Genomic DNA, 20,972 nt, shown 5'->3' on the forward strand with positions numbered 1-20,972 from the left:
GAAAAAAAGTTGCCAGGTGGGACAACAAAGAAATTGACGAGAATAATACAAAATATATAAGCATCTATTGACTAGAATCATATATATTTACGATACATATACATATACATATATATATATATATAGAAGTGTTATTGGTACTCAAAAAATTTCATTCTACACTCCTCACAAGTGTAGTGTATTTTTCTTTCATAATATAGAAAATTTGGAGTGTAGAATAAGATTTTTAGAATGGTAATTATATATATATATATATATATATATATATAGAGGAAGCTTTAAGCGAAGAGATTCTTATTTTTCAAAAAAAGAAATAAGACAACCGTTAGATTTGACTTTAATGAAATTTTGTAGTTGAGATTCTATGACTGTGATTTAATCTCAACTATATAATTTCATTAAATCATGTCTAACTGTTAAGACATCCTTTTTTTTTTTTGAAAAATGACTCTATATTATAAGACATTAAAATACGAAAGAACCCGATAAAAATGAAAACCAAAACTCAGAACGTCTCCGCTGCCCTGCTCTTCTTCTTCTTCCTCAGCTGCCACCACCTCCTCCACCATGCAGAAGCTCAAGGTCCGACCACAGAAGGCTACACTTGCTCAGCCAACCAAACCACCTACTACCCCTGCCAGACCTACGCCTTCTACAGTGCCCTCTTCCCCGACTTCCTCGACCTCGCTGCCGTTGGCGACCTTTTCCAAGTCAGCCGCCTCATGATCTCCAAACCCAGCAACATCTCCTCCCCAACCGCCCCCCTGGTCCCCGGCCAGCCCCTCCTTGTCCCCCTCTCCTGCTCTTGCAACTCCCCCAACTCCTCCATCTCCATTTCCTACGCCAATATCTCCTACACCATCAAAGCCGGCGACACTTTCTACCAGGTCTCCACCCACAACTTCCAAGACCTCACCACCTACCAGTCCGTCGAGCTCGTAAACCCTAATCTGGTCGCCACCAACTTAAACATCGGAGTCACCGCCTATTTTCCTATCTTCTGCAAGTGCCCCAACAGAACCCAGGTCGGAAACCAAGTCAACTACCTCATCTCGTACGTTTTCCAGCCCTCTGACAACATCTCAACCGTTGCTTCATTGTTTGGGGTGCAAGAACATTCCATAACTGATTTAAACGGCGACAACATCCAGCCTTCTGACACGGTTTTCGTGCCAGTGACTCGCCTTCCGGTACTCTCCCAACCCACTGTTGCTCCTTCTGCTCCACCCTCTGGGAAGACAGAGAGGAAAGGAGTGATCACAGGGCTCGCAATTGGGCTGGGAATTACCGGGCTTTTGCTGGTTTTCGTCATCGGGTTTTCGATTTACAGAGACGGATTGCTGATGAAGAAGATTGGCGGGGAAGGAGATGAGGAGGAGAATAAGGTTCTGTACAGGAGCAAGCAGGGGTCAAAGAGGTCGAAGGAAATGGAGGTGAATTTGATGGCGGATGTTTGGGATTGCTTGGACAAGTATAGAGTGTTTGGGATTGAAGAGTTGAGAGAGGCCACAGACGGGTTCAGCGATGGTAGCTTGATTGAAGGGTCTGTGTATAAAGGTTCCATTAATGGAGATTACTATGCCATTAAGAAGATGAAGTGGAACGCCTATGAGGAGCTCAAGATCTTACAAAAGGTTCTTTCACCTTCTTCTTCTTCCTTCTTTTTCTCTGTTTTTGTTTCTTAATTTTTGGGTATTTGGTAAAGTTTTCATCTTGTTGCATAGCACACACTTCAGCATTTGTTAACCTCACAAGCTCACTTGGAAACAAGGACTATTCTACAAAACTATCAAAACTAGGCTCTCTTTAGCCTGTGATAAATCAAAGGAGAATTAACGGACAAAAATTAAAAAAAAAAAGAGCGTACAAGGAAAAAAAGTGTAAAAATCACTACCTTTGAGAGATTATTTCCGCTCTCATTCAACCCCGCTACACTACAAAAAATCCACTATTCGATTGCTCATACATGTCCTTCCTAGGCAATTTTTGCAATTAAAGCATCTTAAGCAGACTAGTTAAATCCGTTTTTAAGGCAGTTTTAACTTAGATTCTCCAAAAACACTCCTTGAGCAAACTAGCTATCCATAATGCAAATTTAAATTTGTGAATAATGGTTAGGCAAGTGTGAATTGATATATATATATAAATATGGATTGATAAGCTAGTGTTGTTTTACTGGAACGTAGGATATTTTACTTACTATTTTCTAAGTGGAATATTTTGTTCATGGCCAAAATAACATCGTCTGTTCGAGATGAAACCTAAACAAACGTTGTATGAAAGTCTAAGCAAACGTTGTTTCGGATATATATATGAAGCATTGTCAGGAATACTGAAGTATGTCAATGATTCCATTGGCCAAAGACATCGAATCTTAATCAAGCCAACAAGAGTAAAATGTAAAAGGAACTATAGGCGATGTCAGCTCATTTAAATGATTCTTTTCCTTCAGTTTAACCAAAACTGCTTACTTAAGCAAAATCATGGCCTTCATGAGGGTTGTTCTCTTTTTATTATTAATTAGTGAGGTGTAATGTTCGTAAGCATGTTACAGGGTCACAAATAGCAATTTTTCTTAAGAGTGCCTGACACATATCTGGCCGTTTGGATTATCCAACAACTTAAACTGAGTGACTAGAATCATTGGATATAGATTAGAGCAGTTTAAAATATATGCTTTTATCTTTTTTGTTTTGTTCAGAATTGAATATAGGTTAGAGCAGTTTAAAATATATAGAGAGCTGGTAGACTCACACAATTATTCTATTTTTTTCATCTACATTATAATTCTACTCACCATAAAAAGTTAAAAAATTGAAATAGTATTTCCCCATCCACTATTATTCCTAAAATAACCTCTAAAACACATATGCAATTATAAACTTGTCTCTTAGAAAAATCGAACACCAATCTTGAAAGACAAATCGAAGATATTTGCGTGTTGTCTTTCAAATTCAGGTATGGGTTTAAGGAATTGGGATTGTTGTTTTTTCAAGTACTACTTTTTTTTGGAGAACGGATTTTGGAGTCCCTCCTCCTTGATTCAAATTGCAAAGGTCCTTTTTTTGAATTTTTCTAAATCCCGTTTTATGGAATTGGTTCAATTAATTTGGAATTTTTTCTTCTAAATTTTTGGACAACAGCTCTAGGCTCTAGGCTCTAGGCTCCTCACTCAACTTTTGCCTTCTTTGGGTTTCTTATTCTGTGAACTGATTGTCACCCTGTGTTAAAATGCTTGAAATAAATATGTTGGAATAATGGTAGGTTAGTCAATTTTCTTGTTCAAAGTTAGGCAAGTTAGGTTAGTCAAGCAAGTTAGGTAAGTTAGGCAAAATTAGGCTTATGTTCTTTTTCTTCCCTATATATATGTTTCATCTTGTAATTGTTTTCATCAAGCAAATATACAAAGCCATCTTCAACACTTCTCTCTCATGGCTTAAACTCTAGAACCCATGAAACCTTAGCAGGTTCATATTTTATCATGGTATCAGAGCGCCGTTTCTGGTGACTCTGAATACCCCACCTATCTTCAACGCTTCCGCACCACAATCAACAACATCGTCATCATGAGTGATTCAGGAACCAACACAAAACCATTAGAGATGGCTACTGATCTCTCGAACCCGTTTTTATTACACCCCTCTGATCAACCTGGGAACATCTTGGTAGAGCATTGGTTGTAAAGTCTCTTGAAATTTCGAGTATGCTCTGTGGTTGCAGTTTTGACTGATCTTCCACATCAGAAAAGATTTCTTGAGATTATTGCTGGTGCAATCTTCCACAAGGTCAACCATTCTAGGCATGGCCTCTCATTCAAAATGGGAAAGTCCCAACCACCCGCTCTATCTCCACCACTCGGATCAACCTGGTGCAATCCTCGTACCACAACCATTGGTGGAAGACAACTACAACACATGGGTTTAATCCATGAGTATGGCCTTAACGGTCAAGAACAAACTTGGTTTTGTTGACGGGACGTCAACAAACCAAGTGAGGATAATTTTGAGGAACTGCAGCAATGGAATCGCTGCAACAACTTTGTCAAGACATGGCTACTAGGCTTCATGACAAAGGAAATTTCAGGGAGTGTCATCAACTACAAGGATGCTCGACAAATGTGGACCGATCTGCAGGAGAGGTTCTCACATGTGAATATAGTTCAGCTGTTCCATGTTGAGAACGAAATTCATGATTGCGTCCAAAACAATATGAGTGTAAGTCCTTACTTCACTAAACTTAAAAGTTTATGTGATGACGTGATACTCACATGTAACAATTTGAGAGAAATTGAAGAGACTAAACTCTTCCTTTCCAAACATTTTAAACTAAAGGATTTGGGAAAACTCAAATACTTTTTGGGGATAGAAGTTGCAAGATCTAAACAAGGGATTGCATTGTGCCAACGCAAATATGCATTGGAAATACTAGAAGATGCAAACCTGTCCCTTACACAAACTGATGGGACGCTCCTACATGATCCTTCTTCATACAGGCGACTCGTAGGGAGGCTGATTTACTTAACCATCACGCGACCTGACCTGACTTATGTGGTTAATTCATGGACAAGCCACGACAACCACACCTTGAAGCGGTGCAAACAGCTTACATACGGACCTCGAATCAACCTGCAGACTTGTTCACCAAACCACTAAGCTTGGCACAATTTGAGATCTTAATTAGCAAGTTGGGTGTCATCGACATTCACACTCCAACTTGAGGGGGAGTGTTAAAATGCTTGAAATAAACATGTTGGAATAATGGTAGGCTAGTCAATTTTCTTGTTCAAAGTTAGGCAAGTTAGGTTAGTCAAGCAAGTTAGGTAAGTTAGGCAAAATTAGGCTTATGTTTTTTTTCTTCCCTATATATATGTTTCATCTTGTAATTGTTTTCATCAAGCAAATATACAAAGCCATCTTCAACACTTCTCTCTCATGGCTTAAACTCTAGAACCCATGAAACCTTAGCAGGTTCATATTTTATCACCCTGCTCATGCTAGAGCTTTGGAATAGTGACCCCTCCATCACAACCAAAATCGAATTACAAACCATAACATGAATCTAATTTGGACAAGGAAATTCAAGGAGTGATATACGGCTAACATGGAATCCCTCCACTTAAAGAACCTGTATATTACCTTTTAAGGTCTTTATCTGTTATTTTATAAATGGACCAACTGATATTTAAAAATTTCATTCAGAAGTAGGTGAGGGATAAGACATTAGGATGAGAATAACAACACTCAATACACATGTCATTAATTAAAATAGTTCATAATATTTATTGCGTTGTCCGGAAAAGAAAAGAACTTCAACTAGGGTGCATGTGAGATTGCTTCTCATGCTTGAACTGAAAAACTTTGATGACTTCCAAGATTTGTAACTTTCACTTAAATAACTTCTATAAAAATTATTTTCCTTTAATTTACTGTTATTAGCAAACATTTTAACTACTTTCCAAAGGTATTTTGATTACTTTTAAAACATGATTAGTAAGTGATTATGTGCACAATTTTGAATTATAATTGACAAAACAATGGCTTTTTCGAATTTTGAAGGTAAACCATGGCAATTTGGTGAAGCTAGAGGGCTTCTGCATAGATCAGGAGGATGATTCTTGCTATCTAATTTACGAGTATGTCGAAAATGGTTCTCTTTATTCATGGTTGCATCATAACCAGAGGGAAAAATTGAGTTGGAAGACAAGGCTGCGAGTTGCTATCGACGTTGCAAACGGTCTCCTATACATTCATGAGCACACTAGGCCGAGGGTTGTGCACAAAGACATCAAGAGCAGCAATATTCTATTAGATTCGAACATGAGAGCGAAAATAGCAAATTTTGGGCTAGCAAAGACCGGTTGCAATGCCATAACAATGCACATTGTTGGAACTCAAGGTTACATTGCACCCGAGTATCTAGCTGACGGGGTGGTATCGACAAAAATGGATGTTTTGTCTTTTGGGGTGGTTTTATTAGAGCTTGTTTCGGGGAAGGAGGCGGTTGATGAAGATGGAAATGTTTTGTGGGCAAGTGCTGGTAGTATTTTGGAGGGAAATGAGGAAGAGAAGGCAAGGAAACTCAGGGAGTGGGTGGACAGTGAACTTGTCTTGGAGTCGTTCTCAATGGAGAGCATAGTGAATGTTGTGACTGTTGCCATTGCTTGTGTGCATAAAGATTCTTCAAAAAGGCCAACCATGGTGGATATTGTCTATGCCTTGTGTAAGAGTGATGATTTGTTTTTTGACATCTCCGATGATGGATCATCGGCTCCCCCAGTAAGAGCAAGTTGACCAGCGATGAACTAAGTTTTATTTTTCTTTTGGCTTTTATTTCATTTAGGAAAGACAAAGGTTATAGTCGAATTCTTATTGTGAACGTGAGGGTAAGTGATAGTTTTACTCTTTAGAGCTATTGTCTAAGTAATTGTTATGTACCTGTAAATAATATTATGTATTTGACTTCTTGAGGATATGTGTTTCTACTCGTAATATTTTTATCACGGTGAGGTGTTACTGGTAAAATCTGGAATAATATTATTCAAGTGGTAGGAAAAGAATCATTAGGAACCAAAAATCAAACTCAAGAGGTATGCGACCAACTAGCTATTAGTTTAGCAGTATTCTCTTTCAGACTGTTGAATTAGGTGCCAAGTTCAAATTAGTGATACACATAAGAAAATTAGAATAAAAAAAAAAAGGAAGAAAAACACTCAAAATCAAGAGAGAGCCACATCAAGCTTGCAAGATATCGCAAACGTTGCCGTTCCATTTCAATGAAGGGCTGTAGAGAATTCAATATAGAAAAAATTTATGACGAGTGGGCAAAAATGGTTGTATGATAAGAAGTTGAGCCGGGCAGCACGCTAGGTTAAGGCATCATCATCTGCAGGATCTGGGCAGTCGCTGGCTGTTGAATCCCATCACATCCCGGACTGGTTCAATATGTAGGTTTGCCACCCACCTGGAGACAGAGGGGCGTCTTACTAACCCGAGTAACATAGGGTGTGCTTAATACGACCCCGCACCTATTCTCTCATGGAGAGTGTAGTGCTCTACCATCCGAGAAGCACAGGGCAAGCTTAACACGACTTGGTAAAGAAAGTTTTTTCCCGCTCTCCCAGAAAGAGCAAGATGAATTGCGATGAATTAAAGTTGTTATATTTTTTTGGCTTTTATCTCGATCTGTTAGGAAAGATAAAAACTAGATTTGAACTAGCTATTGGTTAGCAATATTCTCATCTGCAGTATCACACCCTGTACAATATCCATTTTGTGATTTGCTACCCACTCATAACTATTAAGAGTACAAGTTTCAGTTAGAAATACAGTTAGCAAGTTTATTAGTATTTGGTTAGAGTTATTAGGTTTTCTAGTATAAAACAGTGAGTGTAATTTTCATTATTTGAAGTTAATACAAGTCTCATATTTCTCCCTGTAAACTCTCTCTCCAAACTCTCTGTGTTCATCTTTTTTTCTCTTCATCTTTCTTTTGATTTTCTTTTCAATTCTCAAATATTTCAATCTAGTTAACATGGTACCGGACTCGCCTGGCTCACACCGTGGATTCTGGTGGTTCCGTTTTTCTTTAGATTTTTTATTTTCTATTCAGATTTTCAATAGAAATTCTGTAAGTTCTTCAGTGCTTTCGCGATCGTCCCGTAACTTCTTGGTTCATTTTTTCTTCTGGGCTATGAACATATATTGTCGGTGATATCTGGGTCATCAAAATTGTTTCTTCAGGCCAAATAGAAGTGGAAATTTGTTTTTCTTTTCAGTTCTTGAAGTCGGGAAATTTTCAGATTTTCATCGAGTTCTTAATACAAGGAAAGAAGATGGGATGTCAAGCAATTTTTTTGGACCCAGTGGAATCCCTTCATCCCAATCGGCGACTGCTACTGGTATTTCTACTACCATTGGGTTCCAAGAAGGAGCATTATTCAGCCCTTCAATCAAGGCCTTGCACTGCTCACCCCAATTGTCCCTCTGGTGCCCAATTTTTACTCAGCAACGTCAAAATCACATCTGGGTTTTTCATCTTTCGTGCGTAATCTGTGATTTCAGAAATCGTAGCGTGATTTGAACTCAGTTGGTTAATGGGTTCTTGCCTGTTCGATCCTACTCGTCAATGAAAAATTCAGGAAGGTGATATATTTGGAGTTTGGGTATGATTTCATTCTGAATTCTTGGTTCAATTTCACTTTCTTGAGGATTTGGTCATGTGAATTCTTGGTTCATTCTAAATTCTGCAAAATATGGAATTGTTCTTTCTGGTTAATTTTTTGTAGTGTACTCTAAAATTTTTTCCATTTTGCTTGGGAAGTGAAAGTTGTGGCACGAAGCCATTAGTAATTGAAATCTATGTGCTTTCTCCGTCGCTTCTTCTGATTTTCTGGATTCATGATTGGGTTAGTGATGTCCGTGGTAATTTCGCACACCAGGTGTTCGACGATTTGCTCCAACCATGTCTTGTTGTCTATACTTCATTTGCTTCTTCATTATTGAGTGATTCTTGAGACTTGGTGATTATGGAGAAGAGAAAATTGACTTTGAAGAAGTGAAAATGGATGTGGATATCATGGAAATAGTAGAATCAGATGTTGAATTCGAATCAATGAGTTAGGCACTTGAAAGTCATCAAAGTATTCATATAGAATGAATAACCATTCTCTGTATCCGATCAGTTCTCAAGCTATACCACTTCTCAGTCAAGGTTTTACTATCCCTTCTCAGTCATTCTTTCATTAATGAAGATTGTTTCTGATTCAATTCTTTCTGTTACTAGTAGTTCATTTTCTAATTGGCTAGATATGAACTGGTTTGTAACGGGTCATCAAAGTGGGGCTGTTAAGGTATGGCAAATGGTTTATCCCACAAACCTCAAGAGTTTTCAACAGAAATCAATGAGCAATGAGATGGGTGGTTTAAATCTCAATGATAAGCACCATAGTACAAGTTTGGTGAAATGGGTATGTGTTTTGTTCTATGTAAATTGTTATGCGTTGAGAAAGATTACAGTCACGACACATTGTAATTCTTGTGATTAGGAGTTGTGGCATATACTATTGTGTTTTCTAGTAATTCATCTCTTGGGCAAGTGTTCATTTTCTTGATTACTTTTGGAAAAGAGTTGAATCTGGGATTGAGGCATGATGCCAGTAGTTAAAGGAGCATTGCTTGAGATGAAAATATAGCTGTGACATGGAATGAATTGCAATTCTTTTACGAGGTCCGATGGCATAGAATGGAATGCATAGCCCTGCAGTGTTGGTTATTTTCAGGTCCCTAGCAAATAACTTGGCCCCAATTCCGGTTAAAGTGGCTGTTGCAAAGTGGTGAAGGCATCGATTATCATACATTGACAGATACTGCAGCATTATTTGAGTTCCTTGCCTCAGCCTATAATGTCGAGTCTAACCAGCTCAGTTGTTAGCATGTATCTACTATAAGTTCGGTTATACGATGAAGTTTGAAAAAGTTGTTAACGGTAAATCCCACGAAAGGTAATTCCATGATGTGAATAGGTAAATCCCAGGAAGGGTAATCCTACATAGTCCAATAATGTACAACATTTTCCAATGCTCTGTCTAAATGCTGGCAAAAATGTGTAGTCTAGGTTGACCAATATTTTATGCATGTACATGGTCCAGCATTTTCTAATCTTTTGTGTACAAATGCTGGTCCCAGTTGAAAATTGGGTGAAAGCAATGAACTGAAGTGAATGTTACAGTGTTTTGTATATCTAAATTTATCTTATTGTTTTCTTCGACTATCTCTGCATTTTTCAAGCATAATAATCAACACAGTTTTTAATCCCGCTGCAACGCGCAGGCAGCATTGCCTAGTAAAGTCTAAAGCTCGAAGGGCATTGCTAATTGTTTTTCTTATTATAAAAAGTAAAATAAATAAAGCCTTTAAAACAACTTGCATCAAAAGGCAATTCTAACATTCCAAAGTTGTGTTGTGCTCTCCTTTGTCCTCAGATGGAAAATTATGATGCCAAAACTCAAACTTGAAAGTTTCTGGGGCGATGGGCAAAAAACTGGTTGTAGGAGTCGTCAAACCAGGCAGCACGCTAGGTAAAGACGTCATCATCTGTCAGATCTGGGCAGCCAGAGGCTGTTATCCTAGGGCGTTTTCCGGGTTGAATGTCTTTGTGGGTTTTGCTACCTACCTTTTGAGAGTGGGGTGCTTTACTAATTCGAGTAGTAGGCAAAGTGGGGTGCTTTACTAATTCGAGTAGTAGGCCTAGAGCGCCATCTGCGAGCTGAATATCTTTGTGGGTTTGGCATATTCCAGGCTGAATAGTGTTGTGGGCTTCAATTCATCAATCACTTGAACTCTTTCTTAGGTAGAAACTCACACTATTAGGCTCGGCAAAAATATTTTTCAGTATAAAGCCTTATAAGCACTTGTGTGAAGCAAGTGCGTGAAGCAAATGTGGAATTGCACTTATTGTACATGTTGATCTGTTCAACTCATCTTTTATTGTATTTGTAGTTTTCTATGATAGATTTCACACCATGACAATTGGATTCAGCTTCCACCACTTGCCCCACTTTCATTGCTTCTTGTGTTGTCTTTGTTCTCCATCCTCACTTTCCCTTAACCAAGTAATCACTGATCTCTATTCTCACGCATTCACGCACAACAATGGTTTGTAAAAATTCTCTTACAAGTTACAACCATTCTCTTAAATAACAATACAGAAATTTCAAAGGGTTGGTCTAGTGGAAAGCGAGAGCAAAGAGTTGGAGCTCCCAATCCGAATTCAAACTCCCATAGACGCATATCTTAGGGCCAGTGATTATGATTTTGTGTATCATTTGATCCTTGTGTAAAAACTATGATACTGCCTCATGGCTCATGCAGTACCAGAACTACATGGAAAAAGAAGTCAGTTTATCACTATGAGATACCTCTTATAATTTTTTGTTATCAGTAAAATTTTCTTCATACCGTCAAGGTTTTCCAAAAAAAAAAAAAAAGAAAAAGAAAATCCCTTCCATCAAATTACCGTGTCTCATTGGTAATACTTGTTCATATAAAGTCGATTTATATTAGAAAATGAAATTATACTTTTATCCTTTTCAACCACATAACATTGACTTGAATAACTTTCAATATTATTAATTGATTTTGAGGTTATTCATGTGTTGAGATCCACAATATCAAGTACCCCCAGGTAAAAATACAACGTTATTCATGTGAGACGTTGATATATTGTTTGATTGCAGATGAAATCGGGATAAGAAATCAAAAACCGCTATTGGTGATAATTTTCAGGACAGTCTTAGAGATATCAAATTTTTTTAAATCAAATTACAAATCAAATAATGTGTCATTAATAATAAATAAATACGTTAATCAGTATTTAATTAATAATTCAATTATTTACAACCATATTATTTAATTTAAAAATTTTGATCTTCTCAACGGTATCGTAATCCTCGCAAAATAGAAATATCATCAAATAATTGATTATTGGTGTTCTTGTTTGGAACATCTCCATCCACAAGCTTTAATGGTACTGAAATTAATCATCAATCGACGACAAAAGGTTTGACAACGACTGTTCAGTGTCCTCTGTAGTTGCAAGCAAGCATAGGAAAGCAAATGACATTTTTGGGAGGGACCACGTGGTTGAGAGATTCTTCAGTATAATTGGTATCCGAAATATTCATCAACGTATTATTATAAAAATAGTAAGATATATATTTTAAAAAATTAATAACTTAAAAAATAATACCTGTTTCCATTGAAAAATCTCTGCAGGTGGTCCACGTTGGATTCCCCGAAAGATCCTAGATTTCTGTTTCTTTTTTCCAACTTCCATTTGTGTTGTTTGAAGTTTCTGTTGCGTCTCCAATGTTTCCTTCTTTCTTGTGAAACCTCAAAACTCCGGAAAAACACTTGTGACTGTCACAGTCTCACAGACATGGTTCTTCCGAGTAGTCAGCTGCACAGCTTGCAGCTCTGCGTTTTGCCTTGTCGGGTTCCCGTCTCCAACCGTTTTTCTTCCCCAAAAAGGTATTTAGAGTTTCATTTCCTCATCTTTTCAATTACCAAGTGAGGGTTTTTTATAATGCCAGTTTTTGGTTGTTTGATGGCATTGGCATTCATATGGGTTTTAAAGGGTTTATTTCGTTAATTGGTTAATGGACTAATTGTAGCAAACGTCCTTGAACTGTAGTTCGAGTTGCATTTTCGTGTATGAATCCGAACGTTAGGTTCTTTAGCGTCCGACTTTGGTCCAGGTTTGCACTCTTGGTCCTGAAAACCAATTCACTTGAACCCCATCACTTGGTAGTGGTACTTGGTTGTTGTTAACCTTCAAGTTTCATGCTTTGTTTCTTGGTAGATTTTATATGTTCCTCTGATTCCTAAGTATTTGTCAACTGGGTAGTACTTGAAATTCTCAACTGTTGATTGTAATGCGAATTGAGAGATTTCGGGTGTTCAACTGTTGGGTAGTGCCGAATTCTTTTGATACAAGTGTGAACTTGTTGGAGTTTGAAGTTTGGTAGATAAAGGGGCTGGTTAAGTTGCCTGGAAGTTTAGTTTCTGTGTTAGTACCCGGATGGAGAGGAAGTACGACAACAAGACTCATTGTTTTTTCGATTTGGGAGTAGGGCTTGAAGTAGAGGGATAACGTTTGCACCCCTCACCCGAGGAACCCAACCTAGCCTTAAGGAAGAACTTTCACATCCTGCAGCAGGAATTGAACCTACAATGTTACCGGCTCTAATGGCGGAGAGAGAGTGATCAAAAGATGAGTACTTTCCGTGAGGACTTATCTGGATTCATTACGCCCTTTCCTTGCAGATTGACATACACGGTTTCTGATATTCTAAATACTTCAGCTCAAACTCCTGCATATCTTCGAGGAAATTGTCTGCTTAAACCACCTTATTATTTTAACTAGTACTAAATGCCTTTCTCATGCTGTTGCCTATTTAAAAGTATGTGTTCCTCCTGTAGAGTAGGAGTTTGATGACAATAATGGTTTACTGATGAAAACGGTCAGTTAATGTGCGATGCCATATACATAAATTCTCCGTGTCGAGCTCTGTTTCATAAGCCCTTATCATCTGTTCGGTATTTACAGAACCAAGATGCACGGTTATCACATTTAAGTTTTGCAAGCAGCATATGGTGTTATGAATGAAAAGCTTTCCGATTTCTATCTCAAGCATATTGTGATAAATACCATATTATGTAACTGACAGAAATTGTAATTTGGAGTACAGTTGTTGATGTCTGTATTTGTGCAACCTAGTTATGATACATACATTGGGGCTATTGATGCACAGTTATCCTGAGTTTTAGCGCACATGAGCCATATGATGCTAACTTTGATATGATACTTAACAGGAAATTAATGCCATGCCACTTTTGGTGGATCAAATCTCCGTCTTTACATGCATGTAGTTTCAACAGAGGTGAGAATATTGTTTGTATGCTTTATCATGTGTGAATGCATTGATATTCTGCTTTATATTTTGATCACTCACCAGGGATATCTTACATATGTTTATTCTTTTTACAGGAAAATGTGAGGCCAGTTCTCAAGGGGCAGAAAATAAGTTAGATTCCACTGTGTATATAAATGTTGAAGACGATTCGAATGACAAACTCTTTAGTGCAGACCCAATTAATATTTCTCAGGTGAGAGCATTAGATAGAAATTTTTTTATTTATCTGTTCAATTTCTAACGAGAGCATTAGATGGGTGAATCTGCATTAGATATAATTGTTTTTTAATCTGAAAAAAAGAACAAATCAGTTTTGCTGAATTAGAATTGATTAAAGCGGGTAACAGCTTAAACCCCTTTCGAGGTTCCTCTATTTAGTGGATTCACCCGTTTACTCTCTGTTATCAACTATTTGTATCCATGATAACTTGAACAAACTCATCATATTCTGAATCTTTTAATTCCGGGAAAACCTGCTGGCTTCAGATCTTGCATTTTATTCATATCATGGCGCTACTAGTATTTAGTAAATTTCTTGATGGAATTTGGTGTATTTGCAGGTTCACCTGACTAAAGTCATGATGGGATTGGTGTCCTTTTATTTCTCAATTAGACTTGTGCAGTCAAGTATTTTTAATACTTTCATCAAGATTGTCCAAGCAAAACTTCCCTATATCATTCAAACTTTCGGGGCTGCCACCTTGCCCCTTGCCTGTGTTTCTAATTCTTTGAATAAACCCGTGCCTCGTCCGTTGGATGTGTCTTTTCCTTCATTTCAAGATATTAGATGGAGCTTTGCACGGTTACTGTATCTATTTAACATCCAACTTGAGAAAAATGTTGCCACGTAAGTGAAGATTTTGGATAGAGCTTTGCAAAGTTACCGTTCTCGTTTGGCTAAATTCTTTTGTAAATGTTTTTAGGTTCTTTGTGGTGCTCCTGGTAGCATGCTTCTCATTTGTTGTCATTGGTGGCTTCCTATTCTACAAGTTTAGGTAACCTATAATCCTTTCTAAGAGCAGGTCGAATTACTTCTCTGGCATATTCTGCTTCATGTTGCTTTATGGTAGTTCATTATATAGCAATCTTTTTCTTGGTGTCTAGACTATTAGATTGATATAAATTGATGGCCCATTTCATAGCAGCTGAAGTTTTCTAATACGGTATCACCGTATCAGAGCTTTGGTAGCAGGAGGTCCTGGATGTGGAACCTTCAATCCGTTCACTACTTTTTTGGTGCAGGGTGGGGTTTCAGCTATATTTTTCTTTCTGTTTGCCTGGCAACATGGAAAGCAAGAACGGGTTTTGTGTAAGGGACGGTGTTAGATTGATATACATTGTTGACCAATTCCCAAACAGCTTAAGCATTTGGGGTCTAATCGTTGTCTATCACAAATGAATTGCTGAAAGAATATGGTTTTGTCTCTTCTATCCATCTTCTTTACAAGGATCTCAGCATCTTAGACCAACAATTATTTTATATTCTAACACTCCCGTCAAATGCTGGCCTCTTTTCACCATTAAAGGCCAACTTGTGGAATTCAACTTATATTGGTTACACTTGCATGATTTGACCAGGATTTCCTGCTTTGATATCATGAGAAAGTTTGTTGTTATCACACTATTCCAAAAAACTTGAAGCTGTTATGATGTCGGCTGACAATTATTTGATATTGTAACGGTTCAGCAGTCTTATTAATGGTATTATTTTTAAATGAATTTATTCCTCATGCTTCTTTACAATCTGAATGCATTTCAAATTACACAGGGGTAGTAAGGAGTCTTTGGAGGACTGCTTCTGGGAGGCTTGGGCATGTCTGTGTTCATCATCGACACATCTAAAAGTGTGATGTCGTTTTCTACTTTTATCATTTGGTTCATTCTATAAGCTTTCGCTCATTCTGTATTTTCTTAAATGATTGTAAATAACATGTATTGTACGATGTACACTGCAGCAAAGAACACGCATTGAACGTGTTATTGGTTTTGTTCTTACAATATGGGGCATATTAGTTTACACTCGCTTATTGAGCACAATGACTGAACAGTTCAGGGTAAGTTCTTGAATCATGGAACATTATCGTACATCTAACTTATATGTAAACGGCATCCTTATGGCCATGATTTGCACAGACCAATATGTACAGGCTGAGAGAGGGCGCACAAATACAAGTTCTGGAGACTGATCATATCATTATTTGTGGAGTGAACAGTCATCTTCAGTTCATACTGAAGCAACTAAACAAGTATCACGAAATTGCTGTCCGCTTAGGTACTGCTACAGCTAGGTAATCTAATACTTGTACTCGGACAGAGGTTCTTATATCAGGATTGTGTGGTTAAATTACTGGCTTGTGTTGTTGTCTTGCTTACATGTTCACAGGAGGCAGAAAATTCTTCTTATGTCCGATCTCCCAAGAAAGCAGATGGACAAGCTCGCGGACAATTTAGCCAAAGATCTTATTCATATTGACATCCTTTCAAAGAGGTGCGGCTATAAGAAATCATCTAAGTCATCTCTGTCTGATTTTGGAAGGCCTCGGTGCAATGAATATAAAAATTAACAAAGTAATAAATGATGTCATAGGTAATTGGATTTGATAATAAAATAGAGACTTTGTGTGCTTCTGATTCTTACATTGAGGCTCTACTCTTACAGTTGCAGCCTTAGTTTAACAAAATCATTTGAAAGAGCCGCTGCCAACAAGGCACGTGCAATAATTATACTGCCAACGAAGGGTGACCGGTGAGAACTTGATCAACTTTAACTTCTAAGTGAGAGATCATCTTAGAGTATACAAGATTTTTGTTAAAGGTTCTTTGGAATTTCCTAGTATATTACAAATTTCTTCTCTTTCAAACGTGTTTTGACTTCACATCCTCATCTGTTTAGGTATGAAGTTGACACTGATGCTTTTTTGTCTGTTCTGGCTCTTCAACCTATTCCTAACATGGAATCTGTCCCCACAATTGTTGAGGTATATCACTAATCACTGTGTCTTCGTACTAAACTTTATTACAAAGTGTGCTAAAACCATGTTAAATTTTCCCTCCCCAATGATGCAGGTTTCAAATTCCAATACGTGTAAGCTCTTAAAGTCAATCTCAGGGTTAAAAGTAGAGCCTGTAGAAGATGGTGCATCAAAATTATTTGTTCAATGCTCTCGTCAAAAGGGACTCATAAAGATCTACAGGCACCTGCTTAATTATCGAAGTATGGTACAAGTCTCTTTCGAAGAAATAACTAATTTTCTCGTGATGATGCTTTTGAAATTCTATTTTTGAACCCTCAAAGTTAACTTTATGCATTACCAAAAGGACATGTGATTAATGACCAACAATCGGAAAGTTACAGATGAAATGTTATTGCTGTAATGATAATTTCTCCCATTTTATCAGTTGTGCATTTATTTGTGGTAATAAATCGATACCTTGAGGCCCTACTATCTTTACAAATATCAGTTTGAAATCTTTAGGCGGTAACTAGAAATTAGACCTGTCAACCCAAGTCATGTGTTGTTCTTTTTACTACGGTGATTATTTCTAAATCATGTTGGTTATCAGGCAACTGGAACCATCTCTCCGATCATTTCTGAGATGGCACACTAATTGATATCATTTCTGCTCAGTGCAGAAAATGTATTTAATCTTTGCAGTTTCCCAAGTCTAGCGGGGATCAAGTATAGGAGGTTACGACATGGGTTTCGAGAGGTAACACCATCTGCCAAATGTAATTCTGCTAGTGAAGAACTTATTGCGGCTGGCTGATTTGGAATTTCTCTGATTGGATATCCCTTTCAGGCAGTTGTTTGTGGGCTTTATAGGAACGGGAAGATAGACTTCCACCCCAATGACAGTGAAATCTTGCGGGAAACTGACAAAGTATGAGAAGTTTTGGACTTAATTTACATTTTTAATTTGAACTAAAACAAGCACCAGTAACTTTGAGATTTCTTTTGACTTGTGAAAAATGGATTCATAAACACAATGTTTGTTAAAGTTTTGTTTTGTAAATTTCTCTACACACCGATGGTTGATTAGATTGTTTACTTTCGCAGTTCCTGTTTTTATTTATCATGAGCAGACAATTAGACAAAAGTGCGGTAAAATTTGATAATTGCAAAATAGAAGAAAGAAACTAAGATGATCATGGAAACCTGAGCGATTCACTCTGTGACTGCTTCATTTGCTTTGGTATTTGCTTTATGTTGTTTTGCTGGCTGAATGGATCGTGGTTAAACATCATTTTTATTTATGAGCTCCTAACGTTGTGCACTTTCATCTTGTAGGTATTATTCATTGCACCTGTTAATGGGAGTAAGACACCAGATATTACTTATTCGAATGTTGTCAAAGAAATAGGCGCTGATCAAAGTTTGGATGATCTAGAAACAAACGGTGGTACTCACCCGCATTCCTTGCAACTGGTGAAAACACGACTTGAGAACATTGTCAGGCGTCCCAAGAAACCAGGCTCTAAGGTGTGACTTTACTAAGACATAATTGCTTGAAGGCCACCAGGACTTGATAGATTTGGTCTCCAACTCTGAATAAATTTGTTCTTATTAATGCAGGCTTCAGATTATAATCTGGGACCAAAAGAATTTATACTTCTGCTTGGATGGCGCCCCGACATCGTAGAGATGATTGAAGAATATGACAATTATCTTGGACCTGGCAGTGTCGTGGTATGTTCTAATTCGCTTGGAACTCTTTGTGGATCCTATACTCAGCAATTTCACTGAACTGTAAAACAATGTTCTAATTAGTAAAGGTGTATTGTTAATTACGCAAGTGCATGTGTGATGGAATCGTGGAGAGGTAGTTATATTAAATGGATGCAAGGTACTCCAAAGTAACAGAAGGCGGTGAAAATTGCTAATATATCAATTGCCCTGATCTGTAAAGCATTAGTAAACCTACATTGTTACTTACGCAAGTACATGTGTGATAAAATTGTGAAGAGGTAGTTATATTAAGTGGCTGCAATGTACTCCAAAAGTAATGTGAAGGCGGCGAAATCGCCAACAAATCAATTGGGATGTTATTGCAATTTTCTTCATCTTAAGGAAGCATGATAGAGACTAAGCAATACTAGAATTTTTTGTCTTCACAACCAGGAATCATTGTTTTATATATGCAGGAAATTCTGTCAGATGTACCGTTAGAGGACAGAATGAAGACGAGACAAGTTTCTGAACACGGAAAACTCAAACACATCAAGGTTTCTCATCGGGTACTGCCTCACTCTTTCAACCTAGAGAGTGGAACCTTCTGGTGTCATTATGGATTTCGTTTCTTTCTCGATACTAGTTTTCTCTGAAAGTTTCCTTTTTTGCCCTTTAAAACTTCCATTTTTTTCAATGTGCTGCAGATTGGAAATCCATTGAACTTTGAAACCTTACAAGATACCATAGAGCATTTCCATAATTCATTGAAGAACGAAGATGTTCCCTTGTCGGTGGTTGTAATATCCGATAGAGAATGGCTTCTCGGAGGTGAACACACTTGAATTCCCCCCTCCCTTCTCTTTTCTTGGTTTTATGATGTTTAAATTAGCTTTTGGTTGCATTGTGTTAAAGTACCCTCTCTTCAGATCCAACCAGGGCAGACAAGCAATCCGCGTATTCTCTTCTTCTTGCTGAAAATATTTGCAACAAACTTGGTGTAAAGGTAGGTCAAGTTCATTTAAACATCAGTACCTCATTTCCAATTTGGTAAAATTTCAAACTCTGAGTTTAATTAATTAAATAGTTTTCACAATAACTTAGTCATAATTGTCACCTAGAGCAGACAAAGGAAGTAACAAAGTGGTGTACTGCAGGTACAGAATCTTGTTGCAGAGATCGTGGACTCGAATTTGGGCAAACAAGTATGATGCAGCAGACTTTTCTCAATGAATATGATTTTTCTATCAAATATTTTTCCATATTAACATTATTATACACCCCAAAATCACTGCAGATCATGAGAATTAAGCCGTCCCTGACTTACATTGCCGCAGAGGAAGTAATGAGCCTCGTAACAGCCCAAGGTATTGAATCATTGTACTAGACTTAGTTCTCACCACATATATAATGGTCAAATTCCAAAATAACAAGTCATTATTTGATTGTGCATATCAGTTGCTGAGAACAGTGAACTAAATGAAGTGTGGAAAGACATTCTTAATGCCGAGGGTGATGAAATATACGTAAAGGTAAGCACCTTGAATCCTGAATTTTAATATGCTATGATTTTGATCCTGGTTGGACGTTGTCTTTTTTATATTTTCAGCTACAGGATTTGGATTGGATATCCGTTAAAACCGTATATTTAAACTTTGCCTGTTTTTGTTCCGACAGGATATCAGCCTCTATATTAAAGACGGAGAGAACCCTTCGTTCTTTGAGCTTTCTGAAAGAGCACAACTGCGGAAAGAAGTGGCGATAGGTTATGTGAAAAACAACAAGAAGGTAAAAACATCTTGATTTGATTCGGCTCTGAAATTGGTTTAGACATCTCATTCATATCTTATGTCACGGTGCAGGTTATCAATCCAGTTCCCAAGTCCGAACCCCTCTCCCTTGAGTTGACAGATTCGTTGATAGTTATATCTGAACTCGAAGGAGAACAACCTATCGTTCTGTAGACTCTACATTTGGTCGCCGGTCCATTGTTTTCGTTGCTGTTGAGTGTTATATGATTTCAAGTTGAAACGTTCACCCAAATTTTGGTCGTGAAAGTCTGAATCCCATGCTAAATAGAAGCACTCATGTTTTGACAGTGAAAATGTTCTCCGAGCTTGTACCATAGAACCGGTATTAGCACTCATGTTTTGCAGTATTAGCTTCTTTTCTGATGTGAAACACTGTAACACTGGTGCAGGGAACAAACAAATTCATGGAAATTTGTCCAATAAAGGAAATCTGGAGGTTGAGTATTCACCCCCTCCTAGAATATTGGATTAACAATAACAAGCATTGTTTGCCATGTTACTATACCTTGATATTGTCTTTAGAATAATGCTAGGTGCATCAAATTTGTGCACTAAATTTGTACACACCCAATAATGCCACACCAATCATATTTACACTTTAATTCAAGTTGGGAATTTGATTAATAATTGTAATGAAAATTTAGGAAATACCCCAAAATGGGACATTTTCTTAATCTTTGGATAGAAATAAGATTTTTTGAATATGCACAAAGCATGCACGCGCCATGCACAGTTGCTAGACAGAAATAGGATTTTCCTACACCTTGAAATGACCTAATTGCCCTCATATATAAATGGGTTATCTCCTCCCATTTTTTTATTTCTCTCTCTACTCTCTTTCTGTCAAAGAACCCTAACGATGCACTCACCCTTTAACAACCCACCTCACTGGCAGCAACCCTTTCTCTCTCATCAATAGCCGTCCTTTCACCCATCCCCTCTCTCTGTTTTCGAACTGGTGACCCAAGATTCAGATCACATCTAACTTTTGGGTGGCAAGACAATTCCCATCTCACAATCCCA

The 20,972-nt window shown here is 37.6% G+C and overlaps 2 protein-coding genes across 2 annotated transcripts; both read left to right on the forward strand.

Annotated features, from left to right (window-relative positions):
• Positions 1-461: 461 nt before the first annotated feature.
• Positions 462-6,499, forward strand: LOC137731852 (serine/threonine receptor-like kinase NFP). The gene is made up of 2 exons (XM_068471096.2): positions 462-1,634; positions 5,556-6,499. Exons 1-2 carry the CDS (start codon positions 492-494, stop codon positions 6,288-6,290), a joined length of 1,878 nt encoding a protein of 625 aa, XP_068327197.2. The 5' UTR covers positions 462-491; the 3' UTR covers positions 6,291-6,499.
• Positions 6,500-11,656: 5,157 nt separating this feature from the next.
• Positions 11,657-20,430, forward strand: LOC137731586 (putative ion channel POLLUX-like 2). The gene is made up of 24 exons (XM_068470740.2): positions 11,657-12,026; positions 13,371-13,438; positions 13,546-13,664; positions 14,032-14,318; positions 14,395-14,466; positions 15,240-15,315; positions 15,427-15,525; positions 15,605-15,759; positions 15,855-15,959; positions 16,131-16,217; positions 16,365-16,449; positions 16,538-16,685; positions 17,106-17,182; positions 17,273-17,353; positions 17,761-17,952; positions 18,046-18,159; positions 18,615-18,707; positions 18,846-18,969; positions 19,068-19,144; positions 19,296-19,343; positions 19,436-19,505; positions 19,597-19,670; positions 19,816-19,926; positions 20,001-20,430. Exons 1-24 carry the CDS (start codon positions 11,935-11,937, stop codon positions 20,100-20,102), a joined length of 2,556 nt encoding a protein of 851 aa, XP_068326841.2. The 5' UTR covers positions 11,657-11,934; the 3' UTR covers positions 20,103-20,430.
• Positions 20,431-20,972: the final 542 nt, after the last annotated feature.

The sequence above is a fragment of the Pyrus communis genome, chromosome 16 (genome assembly GCF_041283825.1).
Source record: "Pyrus communis isolate YQ-2024b chromosome 16, ASM4128382v1, whole genome shotgun sequence".
NCBI classification, from domain to species: domain Eukaryota; kingdom Viridiplantae; phylum Streptophyta; class Magnoliopsida; order Rosales; family Rosaceae; genus Pyrus; species Pyrus communis.

Coding starts and splice junctions, on each gene's coding strand:
- LOC137731852 (XM_068471096.2), top strand. CDS start 492: ATGAAAACCAAAACTCAGAACGTCTCCGCTGCCCTGCTCTTCTTCTTC. Junction 1,635..5,555: donor AGCTCAAGATCTTACAAAAG/GTTCTTTCACCT, acceptor CGAATTTTGAAG/GTAAACCATGGCAATTTGGT.
- LOC137731586 (XM_068470740.2), top strand. CDS start 11,935: ATGGTTCTTCCGAGTAGTCAGCTGCACAGCTTGCAGCTCTGCGTTTTG. Junction 14,467..15,239: donor TTCCTATTCTACAAGTTTAG/GTAACCTATAAT, acceptor CAAATTACACAG/GGGTAGTAAGGAGTCTTTGG. Junction 17,953..18,045: donor CCAAGAAACCAGGCTCTAAG/GTGTGACTTTAC, acceptor TTATTAATGCAG/GCTTCAGATTATAATCTGGG.